Here is a 23,344-nt window from a genome sequence, read left to right as displayed (position 1 = left end):
GGTTGCTCCATTCTTCAAGAGCAGTTTGTACTGACCGTGCGGTGTTTTGTGGATTATCCCGAAGAGCTATATTTTTTCTTTTAAGCATATCCCACAAATACTCTATTGGGTTAAGCTCGGGTGAGCAAGCAGGCCTCTCCAAACAAGTGATACCTTCTGCTTCAATGATGTCTCTAGTCGCTCTAATGGTATGTGGAGGTCCATTATCATGCATGGAAATTAAATTTTCTCCTGTTGCACCTCTCCAGAATCTAAGTACAGGTTATCAACATGCCTATGAGCAGTTAAAGTTGATTGGATGATAACTAAAGGAGTTTTTTTACCGGTCAGGATTCCTCTCCAGAACATTACACTTCCCCTTACATATTTGTGAACAGATCTGACAGTTTTCGTTCTTGCTTGTCTTCCTCGACCTCTAAGTACACGATTTCGTAAGTCATCTGATTTTACACAAATCCTGACTTTTTCTGAAAATAGCACATTTGGTCAATCCCCAATGTTTCAGTTTTGGTGGTGAAGACACCAATTGAGGCGACCAATCTTCTGCTGCGTGGATAATTCGGGAACCCATAACTGTCTTCTGCTGTATACTTCTTGGTGCGAACTCTTCTTCTTATCGGTTCAACTGAAACAGTTACACCTGTAGCTTCCAAAAGCTCTTTGGAGCTGTGAGAAATGGTTGTGTCTTCCAGCTGATTGGACAATTAAACGATCGTGGCGAGCCGTTACTACTTTTTGGAGACCTTTCCCTTGCTTTATTTTTGAGCTTTCCTAGTTCCTGTTGCCTAGCATAGGCTTGGACAGAACGCCCTGTGTTACTTGCTCTACAAGACCAATAATATTTCCCCGTTATAAGTTTTATAACCCCACATGTGGCATATTTTCGTTTTTGGAGGCAAAAGTTAGTTTATTTATTTTCGTTCAATTTGCAACTCAAGCAAATAACCTATACCGTACCGAGCTGTACTATCTGATTGTCTTATCGTTTTGTTTATTTTCAATAAAAACCTTTATTCTTCGCAACAATAACAAGTTTTTTCAAAGGAAATAAATATTGCTTTGAAATACATGGTGATGGAAAGTTTGGTTGTGTGTATTATTTGGACGGCACCTATTTGAATATTCAATGGAAATTTTATTATGCCATACCGTGCTAGTGTAATTCTGCGGATTATTGCCTTGACCCCTTAACAGCAGAATTTGCACTATTGACATAAAAATTTGTTTTTAGTTTAATGTATTTAAATGTTCTATCACATTATTTATTTTATACAATAAAATTTTGTTTTTATTTCAGGAACATGTCAGGAAAGCGATCATACAAGCTCAAGCCAGTTATTGGTGCCTACAGTTCTGCTCGTAATCCTTTCTTTAGTGTCAGTGGTAGTTATGAGATGATGAAAAAAGACAGTTCTGCATACCTTATCTGAATACTAAGTGTTTTTGCACCTTTCGAACAAAAAAACGGCTAGACACTAGTTAGTGGATATTTTTGTAATTTTTTTCAGAAACGGTAGAAGTCTTTAAGGTCAGCCAGTGGGTGGTTTAAAAAAACTAAAGAAGGGATCAATTTATGTGTTTTTTCTATGTATGAACTAGCAAAACCAAACGTTTACTGTTTCTAAAATATTAACTAAATGATCGTTTCTTTATTTTTGTCTGTCAATGACTGGCCTTGCGGTAGAAATATTGCGACTGGAATCGAAAATACGAGTTTTTGAAGTTGCTCTATGTTGTTGAGAGGTTAGGTATTGTTTTAGATTAAATAAAAGGGCCTAAAATGTAATAAAATCGGAAGTAATATTTCTACGGTTTATAAATTGTAGTCAATTTGTTTATTTGATTTTTGACCGCAGGGGGCACAAGTTGGGTTAGTCTCGTTCATACGCAACAAAAACGTTAGAGGAAAATCACCTAATATCGGGCACTTTTTTTCTCGAAGCTCTATGATTTAGTTTTGAAAGTTGTTTAATTAAGATAATCATCCTCTATTATTATTAGAGAGATTATTAACCTAATATTAATGAAAATTAGGTTTAGATAACATGATTTCCCGTTATTTCCGAAAATAATAAAGTACCTACCCAAATTCAAAATTTAAAAAAGTGTGCCTAATATCGAGTAGTATAGGATCCCAATATCGGGTGGCATGGCATTTAGGTAAAAAAATGTTTAATTATTAAAAAAAGAATTTAAGTAAAAATATTTTTATTGTTCTTTAAACATTGACGTTCAATCAAATACTTAATAGGTAAAACATATATAAAAACTCAAGTATTTTTAAACTTAAACTTAAGTATTTGATTGAACGTCAATGTTTAAAGATGTTCAATCAAATACTTAATAGGTAAAACATATAAAAACTTGATTACTTATTTAAACGCATTTCAGAAAAAAAATATTTTTATATAAGACTACACACTCTTCTTCGTAACACCAATGCTGTCATTTTAGCAACATTCAGCATCCTCAATCCTCATGTATCCTTATCGTCGTCAGTGTCAGTTTATTTCGGATACGTCATTATCTGAGCTACTGAAAGAGATTATCTTTCTTATTTCTTTGCATTTTAATCCTTTTTTAATAATATTTTTCCTTTATTTTCTTCTGATCAAAGTTCCTTGTTTCCTAATGTTTTGAGGTGCTAGAATAGTGGGTGTGCTATTCGGGGGTGTTGTTTCCTGTATTGTAATAGTTGGAGCTCCCATATTTCCATCACATTCTGTTTCAGTTAAAGATGCATTGCAAATTGGTGTTTTTGAAAAATAGTTGGTTGAAATGGAAATATTCTGCAACATCTAAAACTATTTACAGCTACTTCACAAATTTTAACGCTTGAATGTGCTCTCCTTATTAGCTCAACTATTTCATAAGCTATCACTACCCTTCCTAAATTTGCTTTAGGCCATGTTTCAATTTGAATGGTGTAATAGGGGTTGTAATGTCGAATGGAGACAAAACAAATAATGTCGCTAAAATTTTCCCTAGCATCGTTAGTAACGTCAATATTTTTTGAATGGAAGTAGTGGCTATTCACTATTAAAACACTGGCCAGAAGTTCAGTCTTCTTTTTCTTGCGTGATAATATGAACATGGATAGTATGAAACGACCAACAGCGTCCATATAGGTTAATATTATCAGAGCTCTTTTTTCTACAGCAGTAAATGTATCAATCTGCTTTTTATAACTCTTGAATGTTTATGTTGAACTGAAGTGATTCAGTCCGGTTTGGTTTACATTGTAAATCGTTGCTGGGTTGTTGTTAATTTTGGGCAAAACATTTTTTAAGTAAGTTGAAAAAACCTGAACATTTTCTTTAAGTAATATCTTTAACCTTGCTACTAAAATTCCCTGTGGTTTTCGAAAAGATGATTGCAAATGCGAGAAAATAAATGATTTGAAATTGTAAAAAGATGAAGTTGAAAAAACCTGAACATTCTCTTGAATTAAATCTTTAACCTTGCTACTGAAATTCCCTGTGGTTTTCGAAAAAATGTTTGCGGATGCGATAAAATAAATGATTTGAGCCATTTCTTTCCTGATATGCCATTTCTTTGCTGACGCACGAACCCCAAAGCCTTCTCCAGGACGAATATTTATTATGATTTCAATCAGCTTATTATTTTTCACTTAGTCAATTTGTGTATTTTTAGGAATTTTTAAAAATTTTGAAGTCCGTTTTGGAAGCGGCTGTGTTCTCATTTCTTAATTTTCCAAGGATTTCCACCATTTTCTTCATGGAATCCGCGTCTTACTTATTTATTTGTTTTGATGGAATACGTAAAAAATACCTCGAAATACTGGATAAAACACAATGTCCTCTAATATCGTGCCCGATATTTAGCCTATTCATACCTGATGTTGGAAATTATAGCCTAAAATTTAAAAAAGTGATATTTATACAAATATAACAGGTTTATTCCTTTATAAATGATTACATGCTCTGCATACTTAACTAAAGGAAGCTGTATGTGTGTATCAATAAAATAAATTATACTTACCATTTGTCAAAAATTGCTATAAATTCCAAGCTCTCTATATTTCGGCAACAGCAAAAACCTAAATATCAATATATTGCAAAAAGTATCCCCCAGGTGTCCCTGTCTAGTTTATATGCTATAATGGCTTTTTTATTACAGTAAAACTTTTGTGCAATAAGTGGTAAGTTTTTCAATAAAAGAGTACTTACTACCCGATAATAGGCGATATTTCCTCTTTATTTGTTATTATAGCTTTAACGCTTGAATTGTATATATTTTTTTAGATATATGCTTTTAATTGAGAAAAATAGCTGTATTATTTTTAAAATAAATTTGATTTTTTGCATTTACGTATTATCACGTTGCTAACTGTAAATAGAAAGTAATTGATAGGGTGCTATTATTATAATATTAGCGTTACTGACCGGTATTGCGAGATTTTAAACGAATTGTGACTGGTAATTTTTAAAAAAATTTTTTCGAAACTAGATACTCTTTTACTATGTCATATGACAGCAGATGTATATGGTTAAAATACTTTTCGATATATTTGCAAGTATGCGTGTTTGAATAAAATTGCCAATTTGAGACTAACCTACACTTTAAAGACATTTCGAAAAATTATACAGTTTAAATTCAATAGCTTAATAATGAAACAGAAAATTAATTTGTAGTCCACGGAAGTAAGAGTTTTCTCAGGACTTTGAATAATCGAGGTATCTGACAACTTTTTTTATTTATTGTAGACCTACAGAAAGCTCTTCCTGCCAAGAATTCGAAGCATTTTTTTTAATTATTAACAATTTAGTGCAAAAAACGCATTTTTTTCGATTTTTTGTACCCGATTAAAAAGCTAAATAGTTTACACAAAATTTGATTTTTTTAGAACATTGAAAAAGCTTCTATGTATATGGCGATTTTTGAAAGTTAAAAAGTCAATTCTGCAGGATAGGGCAAAATCGATATTTGTTAATAACGATTATTAAAATTAATCTAACTTTTGTATTTCACCCTAAGTTGGATATTGGCGTACCTAACAATTTTTTTTGCAATAACGTAAGCCAGAAAATAATGAGGATAGATCAATTCTGCGGATGCCAAGTGAAAGTACATAGAAGATTTATACTATCAAAATATTGGAAAAAGATTTAAAAAAATATTTATTATAGCCGAATATCTTAATGCAAAATTAATGACATTTCAGTTTATAAAAATTTAGAATAACTTTAAAAATATTATCCCTAGAAAAAATCATCGTAGTTATTCGAAAAGATTAGTTTTTCCACAAATTTTATAAGAAGTAGATACTTCTGACGATTAAATAAAAAGTGGGAATTATTATTTTAATTCCCACTAATTTGTTTACAATACGTACCTAATTAAAAAAAGTAATTAGTTTCATTTTAAAGTTAAAGACTTAAAAGTTTTATTATACAGTAGACGATTAATTAAAAGACGTTTGATGATTATTATTAATGTTATTAAAACATTGCATATTTGTAATGTACGCAAAAATTACATTTGAAGTTCATTAACATTTTTGAAAGCTTGAATTTTTAGTTCACCCTTAACATGGTCCAACTAATTTTTATTTCAGTTTCATATTTAGCAGGCACAGATAATGTTGTCTAAGTTTAATCGTATCCCTACTTTTTACCTAATCATTCTAAAATAGTTTTGTGTTTTAAAAAAAATTTAAATTAAAACTGTTTTTTTTTGTTTAAACTTTGTTTTGTGTTGGCCTGTCACCTTTTTAAATACGGAAAAATAGTTCGTCTACGAATAGTAGCTATAAGTTATTCTAATTGTTTACACGATAAAAATATCACCAATTTTGCAAAACGATCTTTGGTTATAAAAATGATTTCTTTTTAACTTTTTTTAATACCTACATATTGATAGTTTTAACTCTTAAACTTTCATTTAATGTTTGTAACATTACCGTTTCTTCATTATTTTCTGACTAATTACATCCGAACTTATTGCAAAAAAGGGGTCTGGGATAAGCAAATCGAATAACTTTTAAGCTATTTGATAGATTGTTCTGAATTTTTAAGGGTTGTTTTAACAACCCCGATACCCAACTTTGGATAAAATACCAAAGTTCTACGTTAATTGTAAAAATAGTTATTAACAAATGACGACTTTGCCTTATTTTGTAGTTTGCGAAGCAACAAATTGGCTTTTTAACTTTCAAAATCCGTTGAACTTTCGCCGTTTTGAAGCTTTTTCAAGGTTCTAAAAAATTAAATTTTGTAATTTTATGGCAACTACTTACATATCTTTTAAATAAGGTGCAAAAAATCGAAAAAATCGCGTTTTTTGCGTTAAATTGTTAATAATTAAAAAACGGCCCAGAACTCTTGACAGGAAACAGTTTCTTTCTATCTGTTTACAATAGATTCCTAAAAAAATGTCAGAAAAGGTCCTGGATTCTTCCCGAACAGCAAAATGTCCTGAACAGGATCTTTTTTTGCTTATTTCCTTGGAGTAATCTATGAAACACGAATATTGGATTGTGTATATTTTAGTTTTTAAATGCATTTTAAAATAAACTGACAAATTTTATTATTACTACTATTACACTGAAATAGAATACACCGGAATCATTATTAAGCTGGATATTTCTAAATTTTTTGAAACTGTTCTGTGCCTGTAAAAAAATGCTGCAGTTATTTAAAATGAGGACGTGGCTGTTTTGTGATTACTTGTTGGAATATTTTAATATTTATTTTTTACTTAAAAGTGCATATATTTAGTGTAAATTACCTTTAGTAGACAGACAAGGCATGTTTTTAGCCACATTGAAAAAATGTACAATAAATATTTTAAAATAAGGGAACTTTGCAGTACAACGAAATATTTTGATTTAAACGGAAACCTCTTGCCAATTTAAAATGTGGTTAAAAGCATTTTAAACTTTTGTTTTAATATGGTATTTAGCGTGACATGACGTCTCGTAACGCGACAGTTCGTAATCCCACAAATCGTAACAGACAATTCGTAACGGCGACAGTTCGTATCTATACATATTCGTAACGGTACAATTCGTAACGTCAAAATTAAATTATTCTCTTTATTTTTGTTAACGAGGAGACTATTTTTTATTACAGTTACAATTGAAATTAAGTTAATCAACTTCACAACCAACATCTTTAACACATTTCGTGTAGAAATATATGTTTAAAATTATGTCTGAAAATAAATATAATCTAGTAATGTAAATTGTTTTAATTATTACAATAAATACATTACATATTATTGAACCGTTTTTATTTATTTCATTATTTTTCAGATTTAGTTTTACTAGGTAGATACTTTAAAGAGATAATTCAAGATAAAAATGTGTTAAAAAAATTCTTAATTGACATATTTAACAAGAATATATTTATACAAAAATATGTGTGAAATATATTTCAAAAGAAGTGGTCTTAAAAAAGTACTATTACTTTTAGTATAGTAAACTAAACAAAATGCGTTTTTGTATAAATTCAATATCTAATAGGTAGGTACCTACTAAATTAAAAAAAATTAAATGTTTTCGTTACGAATCATACCGTTACAATAGATATATTCTTATGAACTGTCGCCGTTACGACGAATCGCCGAAATTCACCGTTACCATTTGTGGTGTTGCGAACTGTCGCGGTTCGAGATGCCATGGATCCGGTATTTAGAACTCACAGGGTGGTATTATGAGTACAGGTTAATAATAGTTCAACCGTTTATATGTATATAGGATTGTAAAGGTGAGTAGTTATATAAATTATTAAAATACTTTTACTAAATTGATGTAATTGATTTAAAGAAAATTATTCAAAACAAATTATATATTATGGAATTAATTGTCATTTTATATAAATAACATTTCTTGAATTGTTGAAATATAATGCATAAACTTTCTGCAATATTTTCATGACGACATTTTATTATATTCATCATACTAATACATGCTAATACATCATCATATTACTGATTTAACAAATCTATAACAAGGCAAATCAAATAGGTACTACTTGGTCATGACAGATGACGTCTAGATAATGTTTATTAAATTTACTTTTATAAGCAGGGCTCGGATTACGTACACTCGATACGCATCGTATCCGCCATGTTTACCGTAGGGAGTGATTACAAAACCTCTTTCCCTACGTTGTCGATGCGAGTCAACTCGAAGGCACTGCTCGATACCTACGACCCTGTCGAGTTGCCAACTCGAACTATTTATCTCTCTCTGATAGATCGCTGATCTCCTATAACGCTTTCTCTCTTGCCGGTCCAAGTATAAAAATTAAGAAAAGTGAATACATATGACATAACCTACTTACTTCATACTTTGATTTTTTCAATTTAAAAATAATGTAAATCGTTAATCAAACAATATTTAGATTATACGGTTTTGATAATAATTCTCATGTTTTGAACATTAAAAAAATATATTGTTTAAATCTCCCAGTGAGGTGTTATTACACTCATTACACGGACAGAAGTTCTCTAATACATACTTATTCCTATTTTAAAAATATGTGAAGGAAAGCTCAGACAGAATTCGATGAAGTGAATAGGTAGTTAGCAGTGACCATTACGACCTTTAGTAATATTTTTATATAACGTCTCCCATCTTTCCCTGGCCATTTAATCTTTAATAACGGTAAAAAATCATAATCTTAAATTCTACTCAAGTTCGAAAATCATATATTTATATATCTAGGTACAGGTTCACTGTATCATCCTTAGAATATAAAATAAACGTTTATAACAATTAAATATGTAATAAAAACTTTATTTTATATTCTATTGTAATAATTATTGAGGTTAATGAGAGAAATTCCTTGACATATAACGTGCACATTATTCCATTTGTTCGAAATATTATCCCGTAGGTTCAAAAATACGAGAATTGCCGATGATTTTCTGACAGTCTACTCGAACCCAGTTCGTAATCACCTTTTGGCTTCGATGTGTATTCGCATCGAGTTTGCCTACGGTTCGTTTTGCGATCTCGCATCGAGTGTTCGTAATCCCGCTGCAGGTGTCGGATTTTATTGTTTTTTTCGAAGCAAAGTTATTGATAACTTTGCTAACATTTCTCTGGGTCACTCTTAGATTTTCTGCTGACCTTTTCGTTAATATTAGGGTCTCCGCTCATACTCTTTTCTCTTCAGACATAATATGGGCATATTATGTTTAATATTTCCCGTAGCTTACCAAACGCAGCCTAGCCAAACCTATTCTGCGCTGTATCTCGTGAGTTTGGTTATTATTTCCAATTTGTTTCTCATGTCCACATATAAACATGTGTTTCTGTTATGTTGGCGTCGTCTATTCTGATGTTTTATGCAAGCACTAAATTTGTGATCATTTGAGTTTTGTTTACGGTTATTCGGAGACCTACTGTTGATGCAGATTGTGCCATTTCTTCAAGCATATGCTGTGATCAAAACGATGTCATCTGCCAATCTAAGGTGCGTCAATATTTCGCCATCCATATGACTGCCTCCTTAGTCCCAGGGCAATGATTTCATTTCGTATTCAAGGACAGCTGTGAAAAGTTTAGGCGAAATGATGTTCCCCTGTCGAATTCCCCTGTTCACTTTAATTGTACCTGTCGTGTCGTGAAGCTTCATAGTTGTGGTGGCATTGTTCTATAATATGTGTTTTATTAGCCTTGTGTATCTATAATCCACTCTACATTGTTCCAGAGCTGCCATTATTGATGTTAATTCCACCGAATCAAATGCCTTAGAAAAATCAATAAATACCAAGGCTAGGGGTCTGTTGTCTTCCACAGACTCTTCTATCAGGACTTTTATTGCCGGAGATGATCATTTGTCCCGTAATTTTTCCTAAACCCCCTATGTTCCCTTGGTTGATAAAGAAGGTCAAATTTAGTTCGAGCCGTTAGCAATTATTTTAGTAAATAACTTATATGAAGTGGCAGAGAAGAATTATCGGTCTATAGTCAGTCCGTAATATCGCCCTTTTTATGCAGAAGGGACATTTAAGAAGTTAATCTACCAATCTAAGGTGCGTCAATATTTCGCCATCCATATGAATGTCTCTTTGTCCTAGGACAATCATTTCATTTCGTATTTAAGGACAGCTGTGAAAAGTTTAGGCGAAATGATGTTCCCCTGTCGAATTCCCCTGTTCACTTTAATTTTAACATAATTTACAAGTATTTTTATTGCATCAATGTGATAAGGTATTTTTGCTTGAAATTTTAAATTTTTATCTTTTTATTTAATTTCATTTTGGTGGGTAAAAACAGGTGGTAGCGTTGGTATGTGTGGAGTGGTCGTTATAAAAAAGTTAAGATATTAAAAATTATCATAAATTCATCGTTGAATCAAGTTGTTGGTCGATACTTAGAGAGCTGATTATCCGAGATTCGACTTTATTTATATAACTAGCACCCCTAATGTGGGCTTGCTACATAATATTAATGTGTCATATTCACATTAGGTTCAATAGGGACTGAGATCTGTTTTTAAAGTATGATGTATTTTTAACCTGAATTTAAAAAAAAATTGTCGGTGTTTTGAGTATTTAATAACTAATTTCATGTTTTTAATAAAATCCTGCTAAGAATAATTATTGTTCCATTCAAAACTAACCAATTACATCAATATTTGTGTCGTTGTTTAATATTTATATTTACTAACTTCATCAGCAACAAAACTATTATAAACCTGATTTCGTATGACATAATATGTTTTATTTTAAATCTTTGCACTATCTTCAGTCGTAAGAGAAGCTTCTTGATTACACAAATATACAGGGTGTTTATCTACTTCAAGTATATCGAATATTTCTTAAACGTCTGCTCTGTATATTAAAATCTTAAATATATAACAAAATAATGTTTATGGTGCTGTATCATCCTATATTTTCAAAGAAGTGTTACGAGTTTTATTCTATATTATGCGGGATAACTAGGTAAAATTGTATACAATGCATGCGCATAGTTACTGAACACTCTGTATATATCTTGGTAGCCACAATTTCTTATAGAAAGACTATTCAGAATTTTTGAGACAAAGATCTAATATGTTTTGAATAATCTATATTTAATTTTCTATTGTTTTATAGGTATGCCTTTTTTAATATTTTCTCTTTTATGACCTTTGCGGCATTGAAATATACTTTTCTTATACATGCACATAAGTGGTGAGTTTTTAGCTTTACAGATAGACAGTTTAACCAAGATATGTGTAAATAAGATAAAAAACAAAAGTAAGACTATACAAACCTAATTGACTTCCTCTGCTGCAATAAAGAAAATCGAGATTAGAATTTCGGAATTTTTAGTCAATTACGTTAATTGTAGAAAAATGGTATATTATTTCTTTAATCATTATCTTTTTATCATTTGACTCATGAGCATAAATATTAAGTTATACTTAGACTTTTATGCTTTTCAATATCAAATAACGTTATAATTTTACACCAATTTTTTCTTGTCAGTGTCCTCTTCTATGAGTTTCGTCTCTAATCTTCGATTATTTACTCCGATACATTATCTAAATTTAGTTAGAATTGTTGGGTTTTGCTTAATTCATATTAATTTCTATCTTTTTCGTATATTATGTCCTTTCAGAACGTTGGTTGCCATCATAGCTATCCTAATTTTATTCACTGCCACCCTAAATAGCATGCTTGCATCAATACAAGAAGAATTCTTCAATCATGAAATGTTTCTTCGTACTGGACTGTGTTTGCTTGCTATCTTCCCTTCCATGAGACGTTTTTCCTTATTGCCGAGACGTTTTAGTATTGTGGAGTTTCGAATTTTCTCCACCCAAAAACTTAAAATTCTTCTTTTGCACTCACAAATTTGGAAAGCCTCAAGGCGATTTAGATTACTAGACGCTATAAACTAAGACCTTGGACCATAATACCTTGGACATTCTTCTAAAAGCGGCTCTTCTCAATTCTTTTAATTTCACCGTGACTCTCTGCGATAAAATTTAACTGATATCCAAGATAAACAATTTGATCAACGTGGTCAAGTTTGGTACAATTTACATATTATATAGACGGTTTTATATTCTACTGTTTACTTATTACGAGTATTTTGTTTTTCCGTATCTCTCGACGACACTGTCAAGTAATGTTTTCAGATCTTCTTGAGTAGAAGCTAAGAGTACAGTGTCATCCGCATATCGCAAATTATTGATGACTTTACCGTTCACAATAATTATTCCTTCTTGTTTTCGAGATATTGAATTTCTGAGTAAACGTTGAAAAGCAGGGGTGACAAGAGGCGTTCCTTTCGTACTTCTCTTTTAATATTAAGAGCTTGTGATTCAAAACCGTCTACTAAAATTGATGTTGTTTGATTCCAATACAAATTTGCAATTATGCGAACGTCTCTGCCATCCGAACCAATGTATCTTAGAACTACTTCGATCAATATAGAGTACTTAACACTAACACGATTAAATGCCTTTTGGAAGTATCTTGGTACTGGGGGTTGTTACCCCCGACGATGGGGTTGATTAAGTTGAAAACACTATTTACCAGACATATATTTATTTGGAACACTAAATACGCCAGTAACTAGTTGGTGGACAAAGTCTATGATCTAACCCCGTCGATGTCTGAATAATGAATCAATGCCTTCTTTACTTTCTCCGTATCTATAAATAAATCGTAATTGTTTTGTTATGATTGACGACATCCGAATGTGACCGTGAATTACTAATAATATTAGAATCGCTGACTCTGGAGTTTTCAAAACGAGTGGCCTACATTGCAACATCAATGTCACCTATTTATGTAATGTAAACAATGCATGTAGACAATGTTTGTTTAAGACTTTTAAAAATTAAATCGATATGGATTACTCTTATTTTTTGATGCTAATATAAATCCTGTACATAAGTCAATAAAAGAACAGATGAATGCATCTTTCGTTACAAACCCATGTATGTCGTGGTTTATGTCGTATTCACTAAACTACTGGTTCTCTCTGTACTTTGTGTATTTTATGTTGAAAATTGAATACTAAAAAAATGCTGACTGACAAATCAATTACTGCTCAAAATTATATAAGAGTATATAAATTAAAGCTTCACAATTATAGAAAATATATGAAACTAAACTTATAGGTCTTTGTTACGGAAATTCTGATTTTCTATGCTATAATTTATACGTATTTTTTGGATTTGAATGTATATAAAAACTGTGATTTTGATGAAGTGGAATAAGCAGCTATATTTGGGTAAAGTATTCGCATTTTCGTTCTTTTACTCGAAATTAATGCTTGATATATCTAAATATGAACTGTCATTGACCATTGTTACGATATTATAAAAAAAATATAAAGATATTTTATACTGTAAAGATAAGAAGTGCTTTTGTACAACACGGATTGTCAGGAAAAGATATTAATCTTGATAATCTGACTAGTTCAGTTATGTAATGACTTAAGTTTGATAATAAAATTGAAATAAGTATTTTGTACTAAATATTCACAATATTTCAATATCACTTGCCAACACAATATTAGTTATAAACATGGGAAATGAGATTATTTTTTAAAAATATATATGTATATCTATACCAAAATAACAATAAAGATGCACTAGAAATAAACAAGCCAAAGCGCATTGAATGTTACGAGGAGTACTCCGAAATCATGATTTATAATGTATATACATTGTAAATTCCAAATCATATTTTACAGTGTTTATACATTGTAAATAATGATTCGAAAGTTCTCCTCGTAACTTTCAACATGTTTTGGTTTGTTTTTTTCTAAGTGCATCTTTATTGTGATTTTAGTATTATATTTGTTTGTATATTTTAAAGAACTGTTCACAATTCTTTTTAAGGCAATTCTAGTTCCCTTTTCTGGAACTATCTTTGTTTTCAAATATGTGTAAATAACAATAATTGTTTATGATTGGAGAATTGGCTATGTTCATAAGAGACTGTATGATACATACTACAGGCAAGCTGCTTTAGTAAACATGTTTGTATTGTTGTAGATTTTTGATTCCACATATTCTATGTTTTCAATACTTTGAACTAAATATCATTTAATTTCAAGTTGTATTTCTTCCATTGCCGATTTGTCTTCTGATCTGGGCAGATGTCTTTTTAATTAGGCTTACTAAATAAATGTTGCGTCTTATAAACAGAGCAATTAATGATTATTTCTAGTTAGCATAGGATAATCGAAACTAATAGTAAAATTGTCTTGTTAGTACATTATATCTGCAAATTATGTACTCTATGTCTATAGTTATATTCAAATACGCGTTTTAAAAAGTTGTCTTTGGTACTTTTTACAACTAATCTATTCGACATGTGGATTGGCTGTGAACAACTATAATTTTAAAATAGCAAACATCGGGGAAGAGGGGTTACTAACAATAGCTACAACCTTATAAATTGTTTTGTATATATTATACATTGCGTGTCAAAATTTTCAGAGTTGTGAATGGTGCCAAGACATCCTAAAAGTATATTTACTTCTCAGTCTTATACATTTTTATTGTACCTCTTCTTCTGCTACGGTATCTAAGTATGTACGTATGCAAAAATTGTATTAAACTATTTGTTTTGTTTGTTGAATATGTAAAGATTTATTCTACATTAGGGAGTCTGCTCGTTGACAACAAGCAAATATATTATTTACTTTATTGTTTTTATTTCATTATTTATTGTATATACTATAACTTGCTTTGGTATTTTAGTACAGTTCTTTCTTTCGAATACAGCTTTTCCAAGTCATATATGGAACAATTATTTCGAGAAAATATTCTCCATATTTGATAATATCAAATATTTCAAAATATTATTTGAAAATTAAGATATTTGACTAGAAATAATAATTAGAGGCAACTTGAGGCCGAAAATGACGTTTATATATTCCTACAGTCGGAAAAATGAAAGATTACCCATGAACGATCATATCAATCACTTATTTTGTATTTGTTGTCTTTTTCTATAAATAACAAACGTTTGTTTTACAGAAAAAGACAGCAAATGAGCAAATACAAAATAAGTGATTGATATCGTTCATGGGCAATCTTTCATATTTCCGACTGTAGATTAGCGTTTATTCTCATTAATTTATAATATGCTATTATTTTAATTAATCTTGTTTGTAATATAACGGTAACAAATAAAATAACGATTTGAATTAGCTGGATGCTGCAGACTAGTACAGGTACACAAATATTTAACATCAACAGTAAAATATTACTTATTTGGTCAAAAGTTTACATTTTCACTTGTGACTAGAATTTTCACAACATTCAATATAGACAAATTTTTTTATCTATACTGAATAAATATCTTATATATTTCCAATATTTAGAAAACATTTTTTTTAAATGTATGTTTAGGTGATTGAACAAAGTACCTACTTATTTTATTAAAAACTCAATTTTATTTCATTACATGATGGGGCTAAATGTACAAGAAGAACTGCTTGTAATATCAATTTTTAAATTTTTTTCTATTGTATACATATAGATGTTGCCTCCCTTATACACTTATAGGATTTATTCTAAATATATCTGAGAAAAAATGTTGTCTCTTAGGAAAAAAATACCAAATATTTAGGTAAGCATTTTATACTAAAAGTCAGTATTGTCATTTACAATAGTATAAAAAATTATATATTTGGTACTGATATTGCCAAAAATCTTGTATAAATTGAATAAGGCGCAAATTAGTCAACATCCCATTTTAAGGCACTATATCAACCAAAAGGTAGCTAGTTTTGTTTTTAATATTCGGGAATTGACTAATATTCAGAAGGGTATACAGAGAAATAAGAGGAAAGGAAATATTTTAAAAACACTGTAAAGAATGTACATAATTGATAGCGACAGATTAGAAATATAAGAATGTTGAAAAGAAGGAAGATATTTGGAAAGTTTTGCAAAAAATTGAAAATATTCACGGTTTATTCATATATTTAATGGTTTTTTTCTACGATTTTATGTTTATTTTATGTGTATTATTTTAAAATTAATTTTTTTAAATTTAATTATTTAAAAAAAAAATCCATTTAAACAACAAAATCTAAGTACAGAAGCAAACACCATACATATAAGATGGTGTAAAATAAAAATATACTAAACAGCAAAATTAACGCACCACTTTAAAAATTGAACATTTTTGATGTCTCGAATTTCCTAAACATATTGTCCGACTTAAGTGATTTTTTTTAGTGTGTTATAGCTTTATTCTTCAAGAATATCGATGTTTGCTAAACAGGTAAGTGCCATTGTATACCGGATGTAACAATGATGTTTTTTCCTCAAAGTTCAGAACACTGTGTGGAATATTCCAGCGTACCTATATAAAATATTGAAATTAAAATTCAACTATAGCCTTAGGCTTTCTTAACATTTTGCTTTTTAATTCATTCGCTTATGTTGGATAATAAAAAAGTTAGGTACTTTAACAACTAGCAACGTTCTTCATCAATACAGGGTGTTTCTAAATAAGTGCGACAAACTTTAAGGGGTAATTCTGCATGAAAAAATAATGATCTTTATCTTTATAAACATATATCCGCAAATACTTTGTTTCCGAGATACGGGATGTTGCTTTTTTTGTTACAAACTGACGATTTATTTATTGCTCTAAAACCAGTTGAGATATGCAAATAAAATTTGGTAGGTTTTAAGAGGTAGTTATTGCGTATTTTTGACATACAATTAAGAATTTTATATTCACCATTGGCGTGCATGCAGGTAACATTACCCGTATGCACGCCAATGGTGAATATAAAATTCCTAACTGTATGTCAAAAATGCACAATTACTACCTCTTAAAACCTACCAAATTTCATTTGCATTTCTCAACCGGTTTTAGAGCAATAAATAAATCGTCAGTTTGTAAGAAAAAATTCAACATCGTATATCTCGGAAACGAAGCATTTGCGGACATATGTTTATAAAGCAAACAGTTATTATTTTGTGTGCAGAATTGCCCCTTAAAGTTTGTCACACTTAATTAGAAACACCCTGTGTTCATGAAGACCGTTGATAGTTGTTAAAGTACCTAACTTTTTTATTATCCAACATAAGTAAATGAATCAAAAAGCAAAATGTTAAGAAAGCCTAGGGTTACAGTTGAGTTTTAATTTCATCATTTTATATATGCTAGAATATTTCACAGGGTGTTCCAAACTTTGAGGAAAAAACACACTATCATTGTTACACCCGGTATACAGTGACACTTACCTGTTAGCAACAATGTTATTGCATCGATATTCTTGAAGAGTAAGGCTATAACATACTAAAAAAATCACTCAAATCGGACAACAGGTTTAGGAAATTCGAGACATCAAAATGTCCCATTTTTAAGGTGGTGCGTTAATTTTGCTGCTCAGTATATAATATTTAGTTTTTAGTATTTCTCCTTTTCTGGTATGGCCTTTTTACATTTTGATCTTTTTAATTATTTTAAAAATGTTTTAACTATATTATTTAGTATCTGTTATCGTATCATTCTAACTAGAATAAATATTTTCAATTTTCTGTACATTTGTTTTTAGTGTACCTACAGCATATTTTTTTATTGTAATTCGACACGTTTTTTCTTACACACAACCAATCTTTTTGTGTAAAATAGTGTTTATAAACTATAATCTAGCTACGGTTTTAAATTAAATGCCTTTGTAGATACCTCTCTGGGCATATTTCAAAAATGTGTTCAGAAATGGTAAGGCAGAGGAGTTTTAATTCTTTTTGTATATTAATGTATATATGTGTTAAATAAATGTTTTAATTTTAAATATTTTTTTGTAATATATAAATGTAAGACAAAGACTGTGAGCCTATTATTATAAAATGGTTTTATTGATATTGTATATGCCGTAAGAAAATGGACAATTGGAAGCACTTTTATACTTATGTATATGTGGATAATCGTAGAAAATTCATAGAGAACATCATTTTCAACAGGTTAATAAATACAATATGTATTTTTTAATACATCCAAGTGATCAAAGCTAGTTTACTCTTTGCTCTTCCCAGTTTACACCTTATATAGAGTAGATTTTATGTTTGTATTATTTTAAACCATCTCGTTCATTACATATAGACTGCCATTTACATATTGTAATTTTATGTATATTTCTCATATTTCGTAGAGCCTGAGTTACAACTTCTGGTTCTTGCTACCTTAAGTTATATCATCAAATACAGAATTTATTGATTTTATAGTATGTTATTTATTCTCAGTAAGATCTTGTATAAAAGCTAAGATGCCACAAGCATCTTTTATCTACTTAAGTCCTTTTAGAGGAGAATTTGAACCGTATAGTAGGAACGGAAATTGGCCAGAATGCGCTAAAAAAGTGGCGGTATCAATGTTTGGTATAAATATTTAAGAACTTCGAGTAGCCGCTTTAAGGATAAGCACATGCCTGTGTTTTACCATTATTTGAAAATTATTCGGTTAAAACATCTAATTTTTGTTGGTAAAGAAATATATTAATTTGTCAGGACTAGGTTACGGTTCTCTTGGTATGCGACAAGACTTTGTATTCACACAATGTTGCTAGTCTGAATTTTGTTATATTGGGTTTAAATTTTTTCTAGCCGATTTCCGAGCCTTCTATACAGCTTTTGGCTTCAGGTGTAATTTTATTGCTATTAAAATATTCTATAGCGTATGACTTTTGATTAATGTTGTAATACCACTGTTCAGTTAGCAATTGTGGTATTAAATCATTTAGTATTTCGTACAGTCTTTTCCAATTCATTTAGTATTTGCTCAATGACTTTTATTAATAACACACATCCCGTTTTAACATTTATCGATAAGTTATTTAAAGTTTAAAATAAGATGTTCTTCCCAATTATCCAATTTCTTAGCGGTATAAGGAGACATTTTCGAAAAATCTTAAGATATTGCACAATTTTTTCGAAAATTTGTCGGCATTGTTTTAAAAAAAAATTACTTGTTTTTATTGCGAATGAGTTTATTTATACAAATCAGATTATTGTTTTCTTCCAATTGTGTTGCTTCAAGTTTTACAGTGTACATTTTTTAGGTTTGGCATTTTTCAAATAATAGTGTGTCCAATTTTGCTTATCATATTATAAGGGTTATAATTATTATATTTTGACTATGAAAAATAAATGAAAACATCTGAAATTATGTTTTTATTTACCATTTTTTTACAATATATCTACATACAACCTTCTGCGAAAGGCCCGATGGCTAAAGGAGGCCAATTGGTCGCCCAAGAAAAACATGGAAGGATGCAGTAACGAGTGATCTACATGAGATAGGCGTGCAATAATTGAAGCTTATTACTTAAGCACTTGTACACATGAGATTGGTTTGTCAACTGTTACGTCGCGGTTTACCTCAAAAAACCCAAACGCGGCGGAGTAGAACCACTTTCCGAAAAATTGGAAGTAAAATCTGTAGTCGCGCATGGCGACCGCACAATGTTGGCAGTCGCTTTTGCCCCACTCTCGCATTGCTAGTCGCATAGAAACGTACGGGTTTTAACAGGGAAAACCCGCATCCACCACTGGTGAATTATCAATTGCGTACTGCCGGTATTACTTCTTGAGATCAAAGTGCCGACAGAGAAGTGGTTTTACTGTCCCGCGGTTCAAGTTACCAAGGAACAAATGCAATCGCATAGTATCGTACACATGCGACCGCTCAACGTCGTCAAACGGCGGCGGTTGTAAGTTACTAGGGGAGGAATGGGACCGCCAGTCAAACACTGTCATGTGTACGGCTAACCGCCGTTATATGTACGAGCGCTAAGACTGGTAAGAGTGGAGGAAAATGGTAAACGAGGCCAAGACTCAGAGTTTCAGAGCCAAGAAAGAAAGATTTATTATTCTCGAAAATTATTTTAGTGTTTTATATAGATGATAACTTTAAGATTTAATTAAAATGCATCGTACGTGGAACAAAAAATTCGAAGACAAAAGTTAAGTATGTCTGCGGAACTTGAAATCATATGGGAAACTTTTTTATTATCGATTTTACGAAAAACAGTTGTTACTCTTCATAAAATGTTCTGCATGATCTAAAATCTGAAACCTAAGATAAAGCCATAAGATATCATCTTTTATAAATTTAATACGAGGTATGTCAAAAATTATGAATTTTGCTCAATATTAAAGTACCCTTCTGTATACTCTCACGGACAAAAATATTGCATATTTTGAAATTAACGTGTGAAAATTTTTGTGCTACCCTCAGTGTCATAGAAATATGATTTATTTTCCGAGTGCGATGTTTTATTGTATCATATAAATGGTTTTGACATTTTGACCACGATAGGCATAAGCGAAGCATATGTGCGAGCAATTCAAAATATGTATCAAAATCCGAAAAGCTGTATTAAGCAGGGAAAATCTATGTCGAAACCATTCCCTGTTACAAAAGGTTTAAGGCAAGGGTGCTGCTTATCGCCAACACTGTTTAAAATATACATCCAGAAAGTTCTGGAGCAATGGAGGAAAACAGTTGCTGGGATGGGAATAATGATTGAAGAAAACTGCTTAACAACTTTGTTTTTTGCGGATGACCAAGTAATTCCTGCCAACGATGAACATGATATGGATTATATGCTAAGAAAGTTACAGATCGAATATGAAAAATGGGGCCTATGTATGAACATGGAGAAAACGGAATATTTGAGAATAGGAGGGGAAACCGAAGATCCGGAATTAGAGTTAAGAAATATAAGGAAATGTAAGGAATATGATATTTAGGAAGCATAATATCAGAAGAAGGAACTACAAAAAGAGACATACAGCATAGGATACAGCAAGGAAGGAAAGCAACTAGTATTTTAAATGGTCTACTATGGTCTAACAAGGTGAAGCTGAACACAAAGTTAACAATCTACAGAACAATTGTAGAACCTATTATAACTTATGGAGCAGAGTGTTGGCAACTCACAGGAAAGGAAAGGAAAAATATAGAAGTAGCGGAAATGGATTACTTACGTAGAGCATGCAGAGTATCTAGATTAGAACATGTACCAAATGAGGAAATAAGACGACGGACAAATAGTTTATATTCCACGGTTGACCATATAGAAACAAAGAAATTGCTATGGTATGGCCATGTTATGAGGATTTCAGAGGAAAGATGGCCAAAAAGAGCATTAAATTACACACCCATAAATAGAAGAAGAAGAGGAAGGCCTACAGAAACATGGAAGAAAGGGATAGAACAGTCTATGGCAGATAGAGCTATTGACGAAAACGAATGGGTGGATAGCAAACGATGGCGGGCGAAATGTGGGATGCGGAGGAGACCGTAGGAACCCCACTACTTATATATATATATATATATATATATATATATATATATATATATATATATATATATATATATATATATATATATATATATATATATATATATATAAATGGTATAATCGGATTTAAATTTAATTAAGAAATTCGGTTATATGGTGCCAACATAATTTTTAAATTTAATCTCATCAAGGTAAGTACCTACTCACTATTCTACCGACATGAAGACCTGCGTCATGGTGCATTTATAGTCCAGAGAAATAATATTTTTCTCGTGACACATCCCCCTCCAGGCCGAAACCAAATTTTTTGAGTAGTATGGACATCTATATTAATAACCTTTATTAATATAGATGATATAATAATAATCCTGCAGGCGATTTTGATGATATACATAGTTATAAACAAATAAAGATCAAAAACGGTAAATTTTCGCTTTTTTCGTCTATAACCAAAATGTTAAGAATTTTAAACAAATTTGAGAGTAATAAACTCATAAATCGTCTAAAAAATTTCAATATGGCGTTCGCTGAATATGTCTATCTTTATTGGTTGCTTAGAAAATTGCAATATAAATCATAAATTTTGAGTTTTTATAAATATTCATAACTTATGTAAAAATTAACTTAGAACCTTCGTATTACACGAAGTGCTGAGACTTCTGGTGCTTAAATTATATTTTAAATTTCAAAGCAATTGGTCAAATAGTTTAAAAGTTATTTAATTTGTTTATCCTAATTTCATTTTTTTTGCAACACTATAGGTCAGAAAATTATGAGGTTACAGTAAGACTTCTGACAGTTTATGGAAGAAGAACATTTATACTATTTATACTATTGACTAAATTAAAAAATAATGACAAAAAGTAATTGTAACCAGTGTAAAATTATTTTGCAAAAACACGTCGATTTTTTGCTTACTTATAAACAATTAGAATAACTTTTTAACCGTTACCCGTAGAAAAATTATTTTTCCATATTTGAAAAGACTGAATTTTTATACACATTTAAAAAGAAAAACAATTGTCCTAGGACAATTAGGGACAAAGTTAGCCCCCCCTTTTTTTAATTCACATGTTTTTGCAAAATAATTTTGCAGTATTGAGAATTATTTTTTGTCATTTTTTTTTAATTAAATTAATACTATCTTCTTCTTTCATAAACTATCCAAAGTATTAGTGTAACTTCATCATTTTTTGACTTACAGCGTTGCAAAAAAAAATTTTGGATAAACAAATTAAATACCTTTTAAACTATTTAACCAATTGCTTTGAAATTTAGGGTATGATCTAAGCACCAGAAGTCTCAGCATTCCGTGTAATAAGAACGTTCTAAGTTAATTTTTACATAAGTTATGAATATTTATAAAAACTCAAAATTTATGATTTATTTTGCAATTTTCTAAGCAACCAATAAGGATAGACATATTCAGCGAACGCCATATTGAAGTTTTTATACGATTTATGAGTTTCTCACTCTCAAATTTGTTTAAAATACTTAGCATTTTAGTCTGGCTAATCGACTGCAGGAAACATACTGGTTATTAATATAGATGTCCATACTACTCAAAAAATTTGGTTTCGGCCTGGAAGGGGTTGTGTCACCAACATGATATTTTTTTAAAGATGAAGTAGTTTTCAATCCTAATAGCAACATTAATAATATTTAAAAATATTAAAATATTACTAAAAGATTTTTAAATTAAAAACTTATTGGTCCATTTTCTTGGTAACACCTCCAAGGCTTCTAAAATTTGCAAACCAGATGGATGCTGAAGTGAAGAAGACAAGAGGGAATTCAAAAACTTACAATTCACGACCCCGTCTGTTTAGCTGGTAAATTCCAACAGAAAATGGACCTAGTTACTCAAAGAAGTAACGACCAATATAAAAATAAAATTCCATTTATATTCAGTTGCAATGCGAAGGCAAAACAATCTTATTTTTCAATTAGAATACGGAGCGCAGTCCAGCCCTCTGAATCGACGATTTTCGACTCTTTTTGGAGTCTTATCGGAGACAACGTAGGCCTGCTACTCCATACTCCAATTGACTAACACCGAGAGTTTATCCCCCACACCGCAACTGA

The 23,344-nt window shown here is 30.6% G+C and overlaps 1 protein-coding gene across 1 annotated transcript in view; it reads left to right on the top strand.

Moving 5' to 3' along the window:
- Nucleotides 1-19,116, top strand: part of LOC114324512 (uncharacterized) — a 92,643-nt gene extending 73,527 nt beyond the window's left edge. Inside the window, exon 11 of the mRNA XM_050644819.1 lies at nucleotides 1,298-19,116. Within this exon, the coding sequence (XP_050500776.1) occupies nucleotides 1,298-1,398 (101 nt within the window). The 3' untranslated portion in view covers nucleotides 1,399-19,116. The remainder of the gene's footprint in view (nucleotides 1-1,297) is intronic.
- Nucleotides 19,117-23,344: the final 4,228 nt, after the last annotated feature.

The sequence above is a fragment of the Diabrotica virgifera genome, chromosome 2 (genome assembly GCF_917563875.1).
Source record: "Diabrotica virgifera virgifera chromosome 2, PGI_DIABVI_V3a".
Lineage (NCBI taxonomy): Eukaryota > Metazoa > Arthropoda > Insecta > Coleoptera > Chrysomelidae > Diabrotica > Diabrotica virgifera.
The sequence above is the reverse complement of the archived record's forward strand: the minus strand, read 5'-3'. Positions and strand labels throughout refer to the sequence as shown.